Below are 22,754 nucleotides of genomic sequence, written 5' to 3' on the forward strand. Positions count from 1 at the left end.
GATAATTTTGGCTCTGAATATGTTTTCCCCGCCGCAGAGAAAGCGCCATTTTCTACAGCAATAAAAAGATGTTTCTAATGTTGCTAATTTATATATTTCAACCTAATTAGCTCCGCAGAACATGATTCTTTCATTTAACACTTACTATTACAAAAATTTAATTCATTACTCGTGTGAAATAGCTTGTTCAAATCCACTACTTTTTGGTATGCATTTTGCTTATATTTGCTTCATATAAAGTGGCTGTCAAACTCAGCTTCGATGTCCCGAATTACGCTACGATAGAATTTTGCATGCTGTTATCGACTTTTTTTTCATTCATTTGGATATACAATCTTTTCTGAGTGTACCAATGTTTTCGTTATTCACGCTGACGTTTTCAGTGACGGGTAGATATTTTGACGTCTTCCAATTTGATCCGTTGTTTTCTTTTTCCATTTGTAAACATAACACATGGTTCGACTCGCCGCTCTTCAACATACACGTGCGTATCGTTAGTTCTGAGACAACACTTTCAATTATCTAAAAAGTGTGGAATTTTATCCAGAATGGTAGCCAACAAACATAAAGCCATCAAAAGGAAAGCTGCTGTGCCAATAGAGGAAAAGAAATTGGACAAAACAAAGCTAAATCTACAGACGAAACAAGTCGTAGAGGACAGCGCCAGCGATTATTATGAATCCGATGAAGTAAGTTTCAGCTTTGTTCTGGCTGGTTTATTAGTTTATTCATCATATTCAATATTAAATTATGATTATTACCAACTTCACCGACACAGGATAATTTGCTCGCAAACATTGACAACGAAAATGATGAAGACAGCTCGGATTCCGACGGGGAAAACGTTGAATCAGACGACGATAAGGAGGTTCTAAGCTTTGAAAGTGCTGATTCCGATTTTGAGGATCAATCAGGTAAGGAGGATTATCGGGAAGATGAATCGGATGGCGATGAAGAAAACGGAGAAGATGTCGATTCGGCCGACGATGTAAACAGCGACAGTTCTCCTGAACCCGAAGAGGAAGATAGCGACGATGAAAATGATGATTTAGAATTTGATGTGGACCTGGAAGAACCGGAACAACCGCAGGGAATCAAGAAGTTGGGTGATAAGAAGAAAATCTCTGCGACTGGTGAGGACTCGGAAAGCGAAGACGAAGATGAAGAAACCAGGAAACTTTTGGAAGCGGCCGAAGAGGAAAGTAAAAAATCGAATGGCTTGAATCCATTAGTAGAAAGAGCGCCAGCTAAGAAGAGGGGAGTTGGAATTTTTCCATCGGAGCAGAAGTCTAGAAAACAGGATGAATATGCGAATGGTGATACCTCGGATGAGGAGGATATTAGGAATACCGTTGGAAATATACCGATGCATTGGTATGATGAATATAAACACATTGGTTATGACTGGGATAGTAATAAATTGATAAAACCTCCGAAAACGGATGCTATCGATGACTTCCTCAAAAAGATGGAAGATCCGAACTTCTGGCGCACAGTAAAGGATCCGCAAACTGGCCAAAATGTGGTTTTGAGTGATGAGGATATTGGGTTGATTAAGAGGATTATGCAAGGAAAGAATCCAGATGACCAATACGATGATTATGAGGTAAACTAGAATGAAAAATGTATTTTTCATGGTTTTATATTTTGTTCAATTTCAGCCTTGGTTAGAATGGTTCACCTCTGAGGTTGAAAAGATGCCAATCCGCAATATTCCCGATCACAAGCGCTCGTTTTTGCCCAGCAAATCGGAAAAGCAGAAAATTGGAAAATTGGTCCATGCTCTCAAAATGGGATGGTCAAAAACGCAGGCCGAAAAGAACAGATTAGCGGCTCTAGAGAAAGGTCCCAAGTTTTACATGGTTTGGGATAGTGATCACGGCAAAGAAGAGATGCGTCGTATCCATGACCATGTGGTTGCGCCCAAACGAGCCCTTCCGGGTCATGCTGAGTCGTATAATCCTCCTCCGGAATATTTGTTCAGCGAGCGAGAAATGGCGGAATGGAACAGTCACGAAGAGGAACCTTGGAGAAGAAAGCTGCATTATATTCCCCAGAAGTACAGTTCTCTGAGGGAAGTTCCATACTATGATAAGTATATCAGAGAGCGATTCTTACGCTGTCTTGACCTGTATCTTTGTCCTCGTGGAAAAAGAACCAGAGTTACCGTTGGGCCGGAGTATTTGATTCCGAAACTGCCCTCGCCGAGAGATTTGCAGCCATTCCCAACGTTACAAAATCTTATCTACAAGGGCCACACGGACATGATTCGTTCGGTCAGCATTGAGCCGAAGGGAGAGTATCTGGTCACCGGTTCCGACGATCATACAGTTAAAAGTGAGTTTTTGTTCTTTATTCTTCTCATGTGCCAAGATGAAAGTCAGCGGGTTATAAGTGTATTAAGCTTGAATCATTTAGAATCCGGAATCACAAAACCAGTTGTCTTTCGGGATTGGCTAAAAGGCTAAAAATGTTTTTATATCAAAATGCATACAATTTATTTATATTTATTTTTTTAAATTGCGTAACAGTTTTGATGAATTTTTGTACTTTTCTTCGGATACCTTCCATTAATGTTCGGACTCTATTAGTTAACCTCCAAGCGGCCATTTTATTCCACCATCTCTTCATGTCTGCAGCATGACGAATCACTACGGTACCCTTCTTCAATTTTCGCTTGACAGTTGCCTAATATTTTTCGATAGATTGGAAATTGGGATGGTTAAGGTTTTTTTCAATGTAACCATGCCTTAGTTATTCGCAATTTTTTCAGCCTCAGTTTACAATCGAAAGTTGCAAGCAACAGTTGTACGTGTATTTTAGTACTTCACCACGCCGAATTTTTCATTTGTATGTCCAAAATCAAATTCTCTCGGCTTTCATCCTGCCCGATTTTTTCAAAACAAAATGGATCAACGTGAATTTCTTACTGGTGGAAAATACAGGTTTTCCAAAAAATTTACTGTCAAAGGATTTCAGATACGCATACTAAGACCGCTGCTATAAAACGGACAGTGATTCCGGATTCTAAATGTTTCAAGCTTCATTTCGATATTTTCCTGTAGTAAATCATGTTAAACTCAATTTATTATTTGTGAATCGATTAATGGGAATAGCAAACAAAATCTGCTCAACCCAAAAAATGGAGCGCTTGGCTGATTCCAAATTTCGGGCTCCGCATATAAACATCCAGTCTCCATTTTTTCCCTACAGAGTTCTTGGCTGGACGGGTTATCTTGAAGATTATGGTGATTTTATTCCGTAACATCAAACAAGATAACGATAACACTGCAAAGTTTTCAGATTTTCTGCTGCCGTTCTGTGAAAGTTCGTTGGAAATTACATTTAAGTAGCGTTGGAGATGTAATCTCGCTAAAAGATATCGAAAAACAACTTGGATATTCAATTAGTTCTGTTTCATCGTCGCTCTAGACAGCGAGCAATCAACAGTACATGTTAATCCTGAGCAGAGAGTTCGTATAATCCGAATTTCGTGTATCGATAAAGCATTGCTTTTTGATGGAAAAAATACAGCGCAAACCAAAGCATGGCTTGACAAACGTTATCCGGACTCCAGCAGAGTTGAAAAGCAATGCTTTATCAATACACGAAATTCGGATTTTTCCATTTTTTTACAATAACAAAAGTTGTTTCACTCTCAATGATGTAACTCCCGAACCAATCGACCGATTGCTGTCGAATTTTGACACATATCCATTGAAAGATGGTGCTTTGTGATAGTCAAGTAGATTTTTGCAAGAGGTGCCATCTAGACGTCAAACTTATGAAGTTTTCAGCCGAACTGTTATTGAACAATGACTCGATTTATATTGTTTTGTTGAGAAACGTCACATACCATATTTCTCCTGTATATATCGACATTTTGACGTAGGACTGCGTCTTTAATTTCTACAAAGCGGGGGCACTACGAAAAATGTAACGTTTATTTAGAGTTTTCAAATGCATATTACGCAGAATTGTTCTTACGATATATGTTATAATATATACTATTAGACGGCAAATTTATCCAGCTAATTAATTTTCGTCTGAGACATCATCAGTGGAAATAATAAAACAAGTGTTAAATTTAACAAATAAAAGAGGTATGTTTTGCGAGCGGATGCGAAGGTAAACCATGTATTATGCATTCTTTCTTCCAACTTCGTTCCCATGAATGTTGTATGGAACACAAAATTGCGTGCAATAATTCGTTCTATCTAACAAATTAGCAAACTGTTAAGGTGAAGGTGGAAGCTAGCCACAAATGGCTGCCACAATGGCGCTCATTTCTTTCATCTCCCTCCCTCACCTCTCGCCCGAAAATCAATAATTTTGCGAAACAGTGTGAAGAAAATGATCGTTTTCGCACACTTCCCATCATGTAATATCAACCAAACTCTAATCGATTACTCACAAGATATTAAATTTTCATCTACTTTCGCACCGTATAGTGAAGAACGTCGGAAAACTCGAGCAAGTGCTCTGAAAGTTAAATTTTCGTTTTTCAATCTTCTGCAATGGTTTTGTTTGTATTGGTGGAAGCATCGTTATTTTTTCGACACTGATGCCAAACAACATCATCGAAACAGCTATAAAAAACACTCAATAAAATGTTATTCCGGAGTCATAGCGTCCCATGTCATGAAAATCAATAGAATAAAATTGTGTTGATATCAATACAATTATTATTTTTACGTTTAATGGGTCTATAATGTAAGTTTTAGCAACTTTAACATTGGGTAAGAAAATTGTATTGCAGAGCTCGGAACACTGCCACGGCTGCCTATGCTTTCAAAAACAGTAAACGGAAAAGTATTAAATTCAATCTAAATGCCTCGGCCAACGAAGAGAAGGGTTAAGGCTTTCCAACGTGAATATGTGAAAACAATACGATCAACGAAGGAAAATATTAAGGAATTATCAACATCGAGTTACTATGCGGAAGAACTTGTTAATACCAAAAGTGCCCCAATTCGCATGTGTTATAAATTTGCTCATGTTACGCTCGCGTATAATTAGAATCATATGCAAATGCACCTTCTATATATATTTATATTTGCAATTGTTCATCGGAACATATCATTCATACATTTTACTTTAGTATTGAATTGTTATTTGTTTTTTTTTTTTTCAAATGTATCCAAAGACTCGTGTCAATGAAGCGCCACACAGTCTGATTAGTGAATTGATCTATTTACGTGTGCTTTGCTCTTCTCTCACAAACACTATTACCCCATTTTTACACGAGGGTTTACCTATACTACTACAATGGCTAGATTCCACCTTCACCTTAAAGTAATCAGATGCAAGATTTCATGAATCTCAAACTTCAAACTTCATCAAAGCAACAAGGAAAGTGTCACCCATACAGTGATCGTTTATTAACACTTTAAGAACCGGGAAGAAATCTGTAATGGCGGGTTTACATTAGGGAGATCTATAGCTATAGATGGATTTATTCACGTGAATATAGGTGTAAACGGGTGAGAATAAATATGATATACTTATTCGAGGTATATATAACTTGAATAAATTCAGCATATGTAAACGCTTGTGAATTTCTCACTGGTGAGAAATCACTAAAGTTGGATGCAGTTCTACTTCAGGTGAATAAATTCACCGAAAATATGAATATATTCATTATAGAAGTTCACGCTAGTGTAAACAGTTGATGCGATTTCTATAAATCTCATCATATTTCTTCACATGAATATATCACTAGTCTAAACCCACCCTAAGACATACGCCTGGGACCGCACGTTTTCATTTATGTGAAGTTGCTTGCTTTGCTTGCAAGTTTTTATGAGGCTTTAAACGTTGCAGTTCATTCGCCTCTATGTGTGAAGCTAGCGGATGAAAGTTCAGCGGATAAAATTTGTTGTGGCGTGCAAGTTTCTGTTCAACGTTTTGCTGGATTTAATGAATAAAGAATTATTTCAGTTGAAATAAATTGATTGTTTACCGTTACTTGCCGTTACCTTCAAAATCATGCTCATTAGATAGAGAATTGAATCACTCATCTTTCCACATAATTCATTTTTCTTAATCGTGACAAAGAAAAGTTACAGACTGAAACGTGATCATGGGTCGATATAGGAATTTACCTATCTTGAAGCCACAATTTTATTAATCGGGAAAGGGTCTGAGAAAAGTTATAAGCCAAGTTGTATGGAAGAAATTAATTATTTTCAATAAAATTGAAAAAAGTTATTTGAAAGGACCGAAAACACATTCTCGAGATAGTACTCATTCGATATTTTTATTTATCTTTAGCCAAATTTTCAAATACATCTTACTATGATGGCGTGCTAAAAATTGAAAGGTACGTTTTTCACCATATATCCTATGGATAGGGATTCGAAAAATAGTCAAAATTTCTATATAGAAAATTTTACTTCCTTTTTACTTTTTACTTCATTACCCAGCCAGACCCTTTCCCCCGTACAACTCGTGAACGTTTTGGCCAATAACGTTTACATACCCTTTTCGGACCAATGAAAATTTGGCTAATGATAAATAAAAATATTCTTTATCGAATGAGTACTATCTCGAGAATGTGTTTTTGGTACTTTCAAATAACTTTTTTTAAATTTTCTTTAACAGAATTATTTTCTTCCATACAACTTAGCTTATAACATTTCTCAGACCTTTTTCCGATTAATAAAATTGTGGCTGGAAGATAGGTAAAATATTTCTCTATCGAATAACTTCGATAACTCTATTCAAACAACTTTTTTTGATTTTCAAAATTCTGTATATTCTCCTATATTGACCCAAGCTCACGTTTCAGTCTATAACTTTTCTCTGTCACGATCAAGAAAAAAATGAATTATGTGGAAAGATGAATGATTCCATTCTCTATCTAATGAGCATGATTTTGAAGGTTGTTACATGATAAACAATCAATTTATTTCAATTGAAATAATTCATTATTCATTAAATCGAGCAAGACGTTAAACAGGAACTTGCACGTAACAAAAACTTTCATCCGCCAATTTCACACAAGTCCGTAAAGAAGGAACGCGGAAGCGAGAAATCTCGTGAGCGGTCCGCAAAGTGTTAGGTTGTGCAGTGCACGAGGTGCACATATGGACGAAACGCCACTGCACTATGGTCCAGGAGGTGCATTTAAGTGGAAATTAGCATCTAGAGCTCGACAGTGATTCTCTAGACAAAAACTGTCTTCGACAAAGTTGTTACAAATAATAGAGCGCTCATTTTTATGTTATCAAAAATAGGGTGACCAAAATTTACGATGAAATAAAAAATCTAACTTTCTTATCTTTATAGATAGAGGTAAACATAGTTCGACAATATTGTAGCTCTGGTTATTTTAAGTAACTTTGTGGAACAATATTTCTTTCTATCTCTTCAAATAACCGATATAACGCTTTTTCTCTAGGTTGAGTTAGGGTTACCATGAAAAAAAAGGTTTTTTTGCTCTAACTTTTATATGTAAAATTCTACATCAAAACTGTCTTTGAATGATCTTTAGAGCTTCCCAATCCACACATTACTTGTATGTATCTTAATGCTACTCAAAGTTATTGATGTTTTTTCCCCGAAAACACGACCTTTTCATTTACTAGTCGTTCTTTTTGGGGCAAACATAATAAAAAATTATTGATAGCATTTTAAAGAGCACATTTGACGCTACATAAGGTGAAACTTTCAAAAGAGTGTTATTTTTTGTATTTGAGTAAATTAAATTTGAAATTATGAGTTTTTGCATATAAATGAACAAGTTGCAATTTTTAAATGCATATAGTAAGCGTAGACTTTAAAGCAGCATCACTTCAGTTCAGTCTTACAGCCACTCAACATGGAGGTTCAAAGAAGACACATTGTTGATTTCCCTTTTCGGTGGACGAAATATAGAAGATGTTATACAATTATTACGAGAAAAATTTCTGACTATTTTCTTTTTCTACAATAAAATATATTTATTGTAAAAAAAGAAAAGCGGGGACCGACAAATTATCAAATGCTTCCTGAATAGAAACCGTATGAAGAACAACTCGGGGCTCGACGTGTTATTTTTTAGTAATATATTGACATATTTTACTGGCGATGAGTTGATTGATGACATTATTTTACCAAACTTTTGTTGTTCCTATTGTTTTATTCAAATTTATTTTTATAATCTTCCGTATGTACATATTAACCTGTTTTAGTTGTTATAATGGAAATTAAATTCATAGTAATAAATAAAAATCATACAAATAAAAAACTACAAAACCAAATGCTTAGCATTTTCCGGGATCAGAAGATCGGAATACTCTGGTGTTTGCCTATTACTAAGAGATAATACTGGATCCGAAGCTGTTGCGAAGCCCAGTTCTTCAGCAGAAAATTTTTCTGTAATCTCTCGAACACGGTTACGCTTCATCCTTTGGCTCAGCATTTGGCATTTCAGGCACTTTCTGGCACTCAAAACACAGATATCTTGGCATTTTTCTCGTAATAAATGTATAACGTCTTCTATATTTCGTCCACCGAAAAAAAAAATCAACAATGTGTCTTCTCTGAACCTCCATGTTGAGTGGCTATAAGACTGAACCGAAGTGATGCTGCTTTAAAGTCTACGCTTACTATATGCATTTAAAAATTGCAACTTGTTCATTTGTATGCAAAAACTCATAATTTCAAATTTAATTTACTCAAATACAAAAAATAACACTCTTTTGAAAGTTTCACCTTATGTAGAGTCAAATGTGCTCTTTAAAATGCCATCAATAATTTTTTTTTATGTTTGCCCCAAAAAGAACGACTAGCAAATGAAAAGGTCGTGTTTTCGGGAATAAAAAACATCAATAACTTTGAGTAGAATTAAGATACATACAAGTTATGCACCGTAAAATGCGTGGATTGGAAAGCTCTAAAAGTCATTCGAAGACAGTTTTGATGTAGAATTTTACATATAAAAGTCAGAGCAAAAAAAACTTTTTTTTCATTGTAACCCTAACTCAACCTAGAGAAAAAGCGCTATATCGGTTATTTGAAGAGATAGAAAGAAATGTTGTTCCACAAAGTTACTTAAAATAACCAGGGCTACAATATTGTCGAACTATGTTTACATCTATCTATAAAGATAAGAAAGTTAGATTTTTCATTTCATCGACAATTTTGGTCACCCTATTTTTGATAACATAAAAATGAGCGCTCTATTATATGTAACAACTTTGTCGAAGACAGTTTTTGTCTAGAGAATCACTGTCGAGCTCTAGATGCTAATTTCCACTTAAATGCACCTCCTGGACCATAGTGCACTGATAGAGACATAATAGTAGTAATGAAACGGATAGTGGTTCGGCCGAATACCCGGATAACGGATGTCCAACCAGCTTCGAGGCCGGATAGTCGGATATTCGGCTCGTCATAAGCTAATATCAAGTTAAGAGGAACGACAGGCGTACACGAAGCAAACAAATCGTTAAATTTTAGAAATAAATAAACACGAATTATGGGCGAATATTAAATTTTTCGTTCAGAATAAATATGATATTTAATAGTGTATCAAGTTTTCTACAAGGAATCTGGAACAGTTTTTTTTCTGATAATAATTTTATATCCTAATATAGAGATTTTTGCAAGTGTATTCAAATAATTCAAATACTGGTCTAATAAAAGTAAGAATTACGTGTTTTAAGAACAGCAATCAATTATTTTTATTGAGATTAAAAAAAAACTTAGAACTGTCTTCAGTGATGATAATCTGAGAGAATGTACACTTAACTTCAAATCGAAATTATTATGACCGGCGTCACATTCACTAATATGACGACCCAACAAATGGCTTAATGGAGTAGTGTGTTGAGCTTTTATATATTCAAGGTAATTCCACGTGTTTCTGCATCAAAAAAGTATCTGGACAGAGAAGAGACCGCACGAAGAAAACAGAACTCACTTCCGACTCCCCTCAAATATTCGTTTAATCATTTATTGTGAATTGATACTACAAACAAATGATCACTAAATTAACGATTTTTTGAAACCAAGAATCTGTAGTTACAGATTATATATTTTATGGGTTTCAAATATAATTTACAGATTCGTTCCATTTTTTAGTTATAACTTATGATGTCAATAATATTTTTTCCCATCTCACCAAATTTATTCATATAGCATTTGATAGAGGCGAATGAACTGCAAAGTTTAAAGCCTCTTAAAAACAAAGAAGAAGAAGATATAGCATTTGAACCAGTCTGAATGAGAGTAATTTTGGCATTAATATGTAGCGTGATGTCCTGCTTTCTCATGTTCGATCCAAGGCGTAAAGCTGAATTCAGTCGACAATAATGAGTTGTAACACAATAATCATTCCTTTGAGAACTAACTAGAACAAATATTTCGTTTTATTTTTCAGTATGGGAGGTATCGACGGCGCGTTGCATCCGAACAATCCCCACGGGCGATGTTGTCCGATCGGTCGCCTGGTGTCCAAATAGCAAAATTTCACTCGTAGCTGTGGCCAGCGGAAAACGTCTGCTATTGATAAATCCTCAGGTCGGCGATCATCTGATTGTCAAAAAGACGGATGACCTCCTGGCGGAAGCACCAAAGTCAGAGGTGGTAGATAATGACCGGATTGCCACAGCCGTCCAGTGGGTGGAAGTGTCGGAGGAAGAGCGCAAGGCAGGTGTTAGAGTGGTGATCAACCATTTCAGAGAGATTCAGCAAGCATCGTGGCACGGAAGAGGGGATTACTTCGCGACTGTTATGCCGGATGCGGCCAACCGATCGGTACTGATTCATCAACTATCCAAGCGACGATCACAGTTTCCTTTTTCGAAAAGTAAGGGACTGATTCAGTGCGTGTTGTTCCACCCTGTGAAACCTTGTCTGTTCGTTGCTGTGAGTAATCTATAATAATATAATTGAAAACATCAATGAAAACATTAACATATAATTACAGACCCAACGTCATGTCCGCGTTTATGACTTAGTTAAGCAAGAGTTGCTCAAAAAGCTTCTGCCAGGTTGCAAATGGATTTCAAGTATGGCGATTCATCCGAAGGGAGACAATCTGTTGGTGGCCACATACGAGAAGAAAATGATGTGGTTCGATTTGGATTTATCCACACGACCCTACCAGCAACTGAAGCTGCATCATTCCGCCATTAGAAAAGTTGCGTTCCATCTGCGGTATCCACTTTTCGCATCTGCCAGCGATGATCGCAGTGTGATTGTTTCGCATGGAATGGTTTACAAGTAAGTTGCCATTTAGGAATTCATATTGTGCATATGAACTCAACTTATGAAATATTTCCAACAGTGACCTTCTGCAAAACCCGCTGATCGTCCCACTTCGACGATTGGAGCATCACGAACGCATGAACGACTTCGGTGCATTCGACGTTGTGTTCCATCCTACACAGCCATGGTTGTTTTCTTCGGGTGCTGACCATACGGTACGATTGTATACGTAAATCTGTTACATTGGGAGTTTAATGTTCACATAATTCTATTTTATTTTGAAATATATGTCACCTTAATGTAATTTGTCTTGTTGTAACGGGAGAAATCATAGATTGTTCACTCTATTGAGATTATTCCAGGGGTAAGTACCGCTTCCTTATTGCAATCAGTGCCTCATTCCGTTCACTTGACATACAATACTGTATTTCACACAAGCTAGCTGGCTTCTTCTGATAAATTATGTTTGTGTATACTTTCGAAACTATAACTGTGCGAAAAATTGGTAAACAAGTACTAATTAGCTAGTTGTGTAAATATTAGCCAATATCGTTAGTTGGCCTGTTCTCTACAATATTTGTGGGAAGCGACCTGGCGTAGTGGTGACATCCATACCCCTCACGCTAAAGGTCACGAGTTCAATTTTCACTCGCGACATTCTTCCGAAATCGAAGGTAAAAGTAACGAACCAGCCAAAAGTGTTGATCGTCAGTATAATACGAATAAAAGCGCCTAGATTTAGCTATCCGAGTTGTCGAAGATATAAGCAGGGACATCTGCATGGAGTTCGGCCTCGACAAGTGCTGCTGCGTCCACCTACAGAAGGAACAACTTACCGAATCCGAGGCTATGAGGTCTACGATGGTGAATTTATCAGGGACATGATTCATGGCGAATCTTACAAATTACAGTTCATCGAGATCCGCCACTCCGACATCAAGACGGAGTTCAGAGACAAGTTCTTGAGTCGAGTAAATTGTGTTCTAAATACTTTTCTCAATGCGGGGAACAAGGTACGCGGCACATTCGCGGCCTTGGCCTTGAACTGACCTTAAGTTTTGGTGTGGTCAAGTGGAGCAAAACTGACCCAGAAGACCTCGAGAGAAAGACGAGGAAAGCATTCAAAGAGGTCGGGATGTACCATCCTCAATCGGAACTGGATAGAGCGCTCATTTTTATACTATCAAAAATAAGGTGACCAAAATTGTCGATGAAATAAAAAAATAACTTTCTTATGTTTATAGACACTGTTAAACATAGTTCGACAATGTAGTATCCTCAGTTATTTGAGACATCTTTGTGGAACAAATTTTTTTTTATCTCTTGAAGTATCCGATAGAGCGCCTTTTTTCTAAGTTGCGTTAGGGTCACCATTAAAAACTGTTTTTTGTTCTATCTCTTGTATTTAAAATTCTACATGCAAACTGTCTTCGAAAGACTTTTAGAACATACTAATACTAACATTTCGAGATGCAGAACTTGCCAATATCTCAACTCCACTCAAAGTTATTGATATTTCTTCCCAAAAAATACGCTCTCTTCATTTGTTTTTCATTCTTTTTGGGGCAAACACCACGTTGAAGAGCAAACAGGAGAGCCCATCGCCTTGTCGAACTCCCCTGTGAGTCTCAGTGCAAAAATATGGTCCGTCGTCGAGCAACCGGGCGTGAATCCGGCCTGATTACTTCGCACAAATTTACTTACTATTTGCGATAGACGGCGAAAGAATATCTGGGACATTTGAGAAGATTTTGTAAGCACCATTCAGGATTGTAATGGCACGATAGTTCCCACAATCCAGCTTGTCACGTTTTTTATAGATGGGGCAGATTACCCCGTCCTCCCACTCCTCCGGTAGCTGTTCTGTGTCCCAGTCCCTGACTATCAACCGATGCATACGCTCTACAAGTTTTCCCGGACCTCCCTTGACGAGAACCGCTACGAGGCCATCCTTACCAGCTACCTCCTTAACTTCACCCACCGTCAGGGGTGGTACGTCGTCGTTGTTCACTGCACCGGTGTAGTCCTCCTCAACGCCGCCTTGGTCTCTTGTCTGCGCGCTATTAAGGTGTTCATCGTTGTGCCTCCTCCTTCCGATGACCTCGCATTCGTTCGTCGAGATGCCTCCTTTCTTGTTTCTGCACATTTCGGCCCACGGCACAAAGAACTTGGAGAACTTTCGCGATTCTCGATAACGATAAAGCAGCTCCATCTCCTCACACTCTTTCTTTTCCAGGCGGCGCCTTTTTCCCGAAAGAGATGTGTGTTGCTGCCTTCGTTTCAGTCTGTATCGTTCCAAGTTTTGACGAATCGCTCGTTGCACCATCCTTCTCGTTCGGGAGCGCTCGGAACTCGTCATCAAAACATTCGTTCCGTTGTTCTCGTTGTTCACACCCGATGATGGTCTCTGTCGTGCTGCTAATTACTGCTTTCAAGGTGTTCCAGCATTCATCGAGGGGAGTAGCATCCAATTCGTCTAACCCCGGTAAGGCAGCCAAGTATGGGCAAAATCCGTCGAAATTCGTTCAACAACACTCATTCACAGATAAAACTCACCCTTCTATGCTCCGTTTATGCCTCACTTTATTTGAGACAGAAAACATCCACCTATCATCTTCGCAAAGTTCATTCTCGAGTTGAACGAAAAAGTTATAGGAGGTTGTGTCCAAGATACGACCGTATTGTTGACGTAGAACTACGCTGTTATTTTATATAAGTCGCTTATTTATACCTTCGGATATTATTCTATAATGCTGTGAAATTATATAAACAACTGCTTAGTACAATAATCTCTGAAATGGTTTCTTCATTGTAGAATCAGTTGACTATAAATGATTGATGATTCATTCTTGCCCTCGCAGAATAATACACTAGCTGATCGTATGTCGCAATTTATTTCATGTCAATGCATTGAAAATTTACCTCGAATGCTATTCCGGTGGCCTTTTTCGCAATTGACATAGACTCAGCTACAGTCGATTATATACATGTTGCACCAGAACCATTCCACATCTCATAACTACATCAATATATCTTTGGCACCGCATGGAAACAACAACAATGGCAACACTTGCAAGTATCAAATATCATGCTACATGTTATTTAGTATTGCCTCAAAGGAATCGCACCTCTAGGCATCGTTCGTACAACGTAAAACAAGCGCCAAACAAGCGTTCGCCAGAGCATGCATACAGAGCCATACATTGGTGGCTTGAAACTATTAGAAATATAAACACTTCTCATCATTTTGCGCTATTCTCAAAAGAAACGCTCCTATTAATATTACTGGTCTCAAAAAAAGTTGCATTACTTTCTCATGCTCGAGAGAAGCGCAGCTGTCACCCTTAGTGGGGGAAATTTTGCTACTGGCAAGCGAAACCAAATCACATGCAAAATTCCAGAAGGACATTTACTTTTTTGGTGACTAAACAAGCGAAATAAACTCTTTTTGTTAATAACAACCTCGAAAACAGTAGCAATGCTTCATTATGATCAATATTAGCGCAAATGCAATCCTAGTTGATCCTAGTTTTGCGACTGGAACGCGAACCCAAATATCTTATAATATTCCAGTAAGACATTCAAGATGCTTGGTATTCCCCAAATAATTTTTTGGCGCACAACCTTAACGCCTGATTCGCCATAACGTTAGTTTAATGCATTATGATTACCTTATGATTACGGAAAATGAGCTTGTTCTCTGCTGTAACACCCATCGATGCAAATTCGCTGATGAGTTTATCAAGAGCGACCGCCTTCACTACCAGCAGGGGGAGCTTGATTTTGATTTTGTTAACGGCGTTTACATTTTCGACCGACGCGCCGAAATCGTCTACTTCGCTGTTGTTCGATACGGTGTCATACTGGCGAAGGCTCGGTTCAGTGCGAGCGCTTTTCACTGCACCAACATCGCGTGCATCATAAGATGACGCTTGCCTCGAAATTTTATTGCCCCTGGCAATGCGTTCGTTTCTTGCAGGGCTCGAGCCTGCCTGCCTCTTCTTCTTGCTCATCACACACTACGCGAAGCGTCCAATTTATGACGCGGAAAGAAAAACACGATACGAATAACGCGAAAAAGGAACAGAACAACCAAACAACGATATCCAAGTTGGATTACCACTGCTGGGATCCAATCTTGGATCGAAGCGCATCGAAAGCAAAGTGAACTGAATTGCTCAACAGTCCGATGCCGAATGAAAGTTTGCCTCAGCGAGATCTACTGTTTATACTCTAGGCAAGTATTCCCCTTCATTCCTCTACTTTGCCTTTGTTCACGGAGACTTTAAATCCTACGATTTCCCCTCCGTTGGGCGTCGATAAGTTGCTCGTTATTGACAGCTCTGTTCGGGAAAGCACACAAATGGACAGAACAAATGTATGGGAAAATGGAAACGCTTAAAGTTTTCATGAATTTCAACCATTTACAAACCAGGGGATTCTAATGTATAGCACATTAAACAAATCTTACGAAATTTCCGATTCGTTTAGTATGTAAATCGCCAAAATCCGTTCGCGGCAAAAATAGTTATTAACGTTAACTTTATTTCATAAAAACGTGACCTGTTTTCTGATTTGGCACCCTTAATGAAAGACGTAGTTCTACGTCAAAAATACTCACCTCTATTCTGTATTTCGAAATATTTCGAACGAGTTGATAAAATTCCATTCTGTATTCCGTTCGAGTAGTTTTTGCATTTCGTTCGATCTGTTCGATCTGCAAAACGAGTGAGCGAGTGAGTGCAGCAACGTTCGGCACTACACACCATCTACGACGACTACAGAGTATCGGCTGAACAGATTCTAGGTAGTATAAAAGTGTGCTGAACATAAACTGACATTTCCATGCATGGTTTCATCGATTTTTCCTCTTTCCATATCCAACCGCCAAGCAGATCAGAAGCGAGCAGTAGTCCCTTTCTCTTGCACCCTTGAGAACTGCACAGATGGTACCGTGGTGAGCGCTAATGTCTTATGTTATTGACGACTGACAGTTTAGAACACAGTTTGACTAGCTGCCGCAGCTGTGGTAGATGGTATATACCTTGGAACGATCGCACCATCGAACCATTCTAACACACCTCCTGCAGCACTACTATGTTGAAATTGCGTTGCATCCACCGTTGTTCCTGAACGAATGAGCAAAGTCTCTAAAAACACTGTCAAGATTTTCAATAAGTCGCTTTATTACCGTCTTTTCCAGGATCTGTGAAAGACAGCTTCAATCTGCCCAATACTTAAAGCAGATTCTAATCAACTCGTGGGAAATTACCCTGGTATCTCCATTTTGTGTTGCCTGGCTAAAGCGTTTGGGGAATTAGTTCACAACGTTCTCTATCCAGCATCTCGAACTACCATCTCCGAATTTCAACATGGATTTGTAAAGAAGCGACCATTGCCCTGACTATTTAACGAGAGACATATTCCGTGCATCACCATTCAACAAGCATCAAACACGCGTCTAACAGATGCACACAGTCAGCGATAAAAATTCAACATCGCGAGAATGACCGTTTATGAAAAATCGTCTCTCGACTCTCGGTCAAAACCGTGAACAAAGCTAGGAGCTTGTTGCATCAGAACAGAGCCGAAGCGCACGAGAGCAAATACGAATGGCAACTAAAAGTATCGAAGGTGTGCTATTCACATGTACAGGAAATGAACAATTTGTAAGTTTCGCGCATCGAAAATAAGCAACACAAACAAATCCAAACACTGATGGCTAGAAGCGAACTGATCTGCACTCTTCTCTTTTTTCGCCTACTTCGCCATGGCTCGGATGATTGTGTTAATTGCAATGCCAGATGCACTTCAAGTGAAATATCCGCTAGCGTTTCCAGCTCGAGGGGAAACATAAAACACGAAACGAGCAGAATAAGCGACTTTTGTTGTTTCAGGCACAGAAAGATTCTGAGAATTTTCCTCAGAGTGGATGCAATACTTATACGATAGCGACAGTTTACTTACTATGCAAGGGTGGAGTTTACTTCACAAATATTCTGTTTTCGCTATCCCTCTTCGTTGTTTCGGCTGCATAAGTTGCCCGTTATTGACAGCACACAAATGGACAGAACAAATGTATGAGGAAATGGGAATGCTTCCTATTTTTACCAATTTAAACCATATACAGACTATGGGATTGTAATGTTCCGATTCGATTGGAATGCAAATCGTAAAATCAGTTCGCGGCAATAATAGTTATCAACGTTAACTTTATTTCATAAAAACGTGACTTGTTTTCGGATTTGGCACCCTTAATGTAAGACGTAGTCCTACATCAAAAATTATAGGAGATTGTGTTCAAGACACGACCGCATTATTGACGTAGAACTACGCTGTGGTTTAATTCAAGTCGATTGTTTATAACTGCGGATATTATTTTATAATGCTACGAAAACTTTGAAATAACCATTCTACCAGTTTGATGTTTTTTTATAGTCATTTGACGATAATTGTTTGATTATCCATTCTTTTACTCGCAGAACAATACATGCTCGAGATAAGCGCAGCTGTCAGTGGAGAAAGTTTTGCTACCAAATTACATACAAAATTCCAGAACGACATTAACTTTATTGGTGACTGAATAAAGAAAACGAAATAAACTCTATCTGTTAATCTCAATAATCTCGAAAAGAGTGGTACTGCTTCATTATGATCAAAATTAATGCAAATGCAATCCTAGTTGAAAGCAGTTTTGGCACGCAAGCTCAAATAAATTAATAATTTAACACAACTTATTGAATAACTCGGTATTCCCCAAATATTTTTTTGGTTCACTACCTTAAGCTTGCTTCACCATAGCGTCGAATCAATGCATTGAGGACAGAAAACAAACAATGTTAACTGCTTGGAAAAAGGCGGACTATTTGCCTCAGCAGAGATTCATTACTAATACTCTAGCGTAAATATTTCCCTCCCGCTATCTCCCCTCCATGTTTATATTTATCATTGCGACTGCATAATTTGCAACACCAAACGCACGCACGTACGCACACAAATATCCATATATCGATGGCTTGAAGCAACTAAATATATACACACTTATCTCCGTTCTGCGATCTTCTCAACAGAAGCCCTTTCTGTTAATATTGCCAGTATAGATTAGCTTAGCTGTCATCCTTTGTGGAGAGAATTTTTCTACCGTCATACGATACCAAATCACTGACAAAATTCCAGAAAATTTATTTTCTTGGTGAGCTAACGATAGCCTAGCTTGATGATTCCCCACACAATTGTGTAGCTCAGAACCTTAATGCAATGGCGTCAGTTTGATGCAATGATTGCAATGCCAGAGACATCAGTAAGTGAGTATTTTGTTCGCGTCCACAGCTCAATCCGAAACGAAGACATGTGGTGACGCAAAACAAGGAAGAACAAGCGATATTCATTGCTTTAAATACAGAACGATACTGAAAGTTTGCCTTTCTTCCTTGCTTGAGATTTTAAACTTCTTCAGTTCATTCGTCTCTAACCTTCAAAAAGGCCCTTGGAAACTTTACTTTATCCATCGTATTACTCCTCCACCCTATTGCCTTGAGAAAGGTATTCGATCCCTCGCCGTCCAGCTCGCCCAGCAACGATGTTGTACAGTCGATTTCCTCGCGAAGAACGAAAGTTTGCCTCAGCGAGATCCACTGTTTATACTCTAGGCAAATATTCCCCTTCGTTCTTCTTCTTTCCCTTTGTTCACGGAGTCTTTACATCTTACCATTTCCCCTTCGTTGCTCGTCGATAAGTTGCTCTTTATTGACAGCTCTGTTCTGGAAAGCACACAAATGTATGAGGAAATGGGAATGCTTCCAATTTTCATCAATTTAAACCATATACAGACTATGGGATTGTAATGTATAGCATATCAAAAATTCTTAGGGAATTTCCGATTCGGTTGGTATGTAAATCGCCAGAATCCGTTCGCGGCAAAAATAGTTATTAACGTTAACTTTATTTCATAAAAACGTGACCTGTTTTCTGATTTGGCACCCTTAATGAAAGACGTAGTTCTACGTCAAAATTTTTAAGTCGATCGCATTTTCATGTCGACAATCTCGAATCGAATTCATATACTCAATTGGGTCCGTACTCCCTGGGGTGTGTTTCCATCCACGATGTCGGTGTGACCATCGACAACAAATTGCGATTCAACGATCACATCAACGTAACCACCGCATTGTCAGCCGTAGGGTTTGTCTACATAGCACCAGACGGATTTCGCGACAACTCGTCCAGATGTTGACATGACCCTCTCAGAACTTAATGAAACTCTCTGGGCGTGAAGACATTACCTAATTATGCAACTTGGCATACTTAGTCTTTCGAAAATTTATCTAGACTGACATGGAAAGGGTCAAATATTTTTGACCATTTTTTAATTTTTTTTTTTTGCTCTAAAATGGTCAGTCTTACAAAAAAGTGATCTATGGAAGAGTTTTAGGAAAATAATTGAATTTTCAATAAAAAAAATACTGAAAACATATTTTTTGAAATCCTACACTGAAAAAAATCGATTTTAAAAACTAAAAGTCAATTTTCTCAAAATGGTCATCTCAGATTTTGATGAAATGGTAGATAAATGATAGATGAATATGTGCCCTACAACTCTCCCATACATTGCAACTTGTGCATATATACTTTTTCAATATTTATTTGAAATAAGTTTATTTCTTCTTTCAGTGCAGAAAGCTAACCCAAAATGAAAAAAAAAATCGAGAGGTTGTATCCGAGACACGATCGCTTAGGACGTAGGACTACGCAATCTTTTTTTTTGACGTGGGACTACGTCTAACCGGAATATATGGGGGGTAAAATGAAAACCTAAACACAGAACATGCAGGAACAAATGAAAGATTACGAATGCCTATAACTCGAACATTTCTTACTGAATCGGAAAGATGTTTGCATCAATAAATACAGAATATTTCTACGCATCTGTCGCAATTAATAAAATGTTATTCTTCATTAGATAAACAATTGAATAACTGTAAAATATTAAGCGTTATCTAAACGTCCTAACTGCCACGGTTTGATTGGCCCGATTTACACCTTCCCAACACAGCCATCAAAACCAAGCAGCCTTGGGGAAATCAGCATTGCAAATACATGAAAGTATGGGGGCTTTTGTTTTCCCCGAAATGTGTTCCCTAACACAGACTTCAAAACCAAGCAGCGTTGGAGAAATCGGCATAGCAAACACGTGACAGTTGGGGGAGGTTTTACTCCCACCGAAATGTGTACCATAACAGAGATTTCTAAACCATGGTGTCTGGAGGAAATCGGCATTGCAAATTCATGCAAGTCGGGGGTATTTTTGTTTCTACTGAAATGGGTTTCCCTGACACGGACTTCAAATCCATGGAGCGTGGGGAAATTAACATTGCAAATACGTGCAAATCGGAAACATTTTTGTTCCGACTGAAATGTGTTTGCCTAACACAGACTTCAAAACCAAGGTGTCTGGGGAAATCGGCTTTGCAAATAAATGATGATGATGATGATATTGAATTAGAGAGACTTTAAACTTTTCAGATCATTCGTCTCTAGCCTTGAGAAAGGCCCTTGGAAAAACTTTACTCTACTCCTGCATTACACCTCCGCCCTCGCTGCCTTGAGAAAGGCACTCGATCCCTCGTTGTTCAGCTCGTGCAGTAACGTTGTTGTCCAGTCGGTTTCCACACAAAGAATGAGCAAATAAATGCAAACTGCGAGTACTTTTGTACTCGCTTGCCTTTGTGCAGACTAGAATATGTATCTTCAACACGGTCTTCTAAACTTAAGAACCTGGGAAAATCGAGCATACACTAGAGGCGAATGAACTCTCGAGTTTCAAGCAAATTCGCGTTTCGAGAAGTACGTACACTTGAGAGATGCAAACTTCAGAGGGAAATGTGAAATAAAATAATCGTTTGATTATTCTTCCGTTCACATATTTTGTCCTAGGCATCATACCGAACATAAAAAGACTGTCATTGAATTTACTTGTAACGAAGAGCATAATCTATCACAATGTATGAATTGACCTTACATGGCATTTGTTCAATCTTTTTAATCACAAAGCAAATATATTGAATTCAATTGAATTCGGAAATTGTTGCAGTCAATCAAGAATTTAATCAATACAAACAAATAATTGCTAAGCTAAGGTAATCCCACGTCAACCTTGTTGTCATATCATAGATATTACCCACTCATTTTGAAATTTGTTGGTTTATTATTTCGAATATTATTTGCGAATACGTCGAAATTTCATAAATAACTCTTTAGTAAAAAGTTCCGGGGACCCTGAAAAGGTTTTATGACTTGCGTGGTTTTGTAGAATCATTTCGAGAAGCAACGATTCTTTCTTGCATTTGCGATAACAATACACTAATTGTTCATATGTCGCAATTTGTTTCTTTATATCAATGCACGCATTGCACTTAGTATTTAACGAGAGACATCTTCCGTGTATCGGCATTCAACAAGCATCAAACACGCGTCTAACAGATGCACACAGTTGCAGCGATAAACTTCATATGAAATATTCGCTGGCGTTCACAGCTCGAGGGGAAACATAAAACACAAAACATGCAAAATAAGCGACCTTTGTGGTTCCGGGTACAGAAAGATTCTGAGAATTTTCCTCTGAGGAGATGCAATACTTTTACGCTAGTGACAGCTTACTTACTTTGCAAATATTCTCTTTTCGCTATCCCCCTTCGTTGTTTTTATTCTTCTTCTTCTTCTTTTCCTTTGTTTACGGTGACTTTAAATTCAACGATTCATTCGTCTCCGACTGTTTCTATTCTAACGGCTGCATAAGTTGCTCGTTATTGATAGCTCTGTTCGGGAAAGCACACAAATGGACAGAGCAAATATATGGGGAAATGGGAATGCTTCCAATTTTCAATTTAAACCATATACAGACTATGGGATTGTAATGTATAGCATATCTAACAAATCTTAGAAAACTTCCGATTCGATTGGTATACAAATCGTTAAAATCCGTTCGTAGCAAAAAAAGTTATTAAAATTAACTTTATTTCATAAAAACGTGACCTGTTTTCTGATTTGGCACCCTTAATGTAAGTACGTCAATAATAATAATAATAAGAATGTTTAATGAGTGTTTCAGATGTCTTTATTTCAAATCAAATGTAACAAAACTTATGACATTTTTTGATATTTGACATTTTTTGACAAATTCATTCTTATTCATCTGATCTTATACCATGTACATGTTAACTTATATTCTAAGAGATACACTTATCATATCTTTCCTATTTTTTCCTTTTTATCTAACATTTTTAAGATTTCGAGATCATCTACTGGATTCAAAAACTTTTAGCTGCGATTTTATTTTAATCTACAGGAATGAAGGAAAGAAATTTTTGTGTTCCCGATATTGTTTTCGCGTAATTGAATAGTTCCTCAAGCTCACTTGCCTTTTTTGTATGCTGTTCTTTGGATACGTAACAGAAATTCAATTTCGTGATACACTTGTCATTTTGTTTAACTGCCCAACCATAAAGCTCTAGTGCTGTTTGGATTGTGTTTCCAAATCATCAATTCATAAATTTTAAAAC

At 37.9% G+C, this 22,754-nt stretch overlaps 1 protein-coding gene across 1 annotated transcript; it reads left to right on the forward strand.

Annotated features, from left to right (window-relative positions):
* The first annotated feature begins 443 nt into the window (after positions 1-443).
* Positions 444-11,500, forward strand: LOC129767406 (ribosome biogenesis protein BOP1 homolog). The gene is made up of 6 exons (XM_055768271.1): positions 444-689; positions 779-1,606; positions 1,662-2,337; positions 10,367-10,854; positions 10,916-11,211; positions 11,276-11,500. Exons 1-6 carry the CDS (start codon positions 549-551, stop codon positions 11,427-11,429), a joined length of 2,583 nt encoding a protein of 860 aa, XP_055624246.1. The 5' UTR covers positions 444-548; the 3' UTR covers positions 11,430-11,500.
* The last annotated feature ends 11,254 nt before the right edge of the window (positions 11,501-22,754 follow it).

The sequence above is a fragment of the Toxorhynchites rutilus genome, chromosome 2 (genome assembly GCF_029784135.1).
Source record: "Toxorhynchites rutilus septentrionalis strain SRP chromosome 2, ASM2978413v1, whole genome shotgun sequence".
In the NCBI taxonomy this organism is placed as follows: domain Eukaryota; kingdom Metazoa; phylum Arthropoda; class Insecta; order Diptera; family Culicidae; genus Toxorhynchites; species Toxorhynchites rutilus.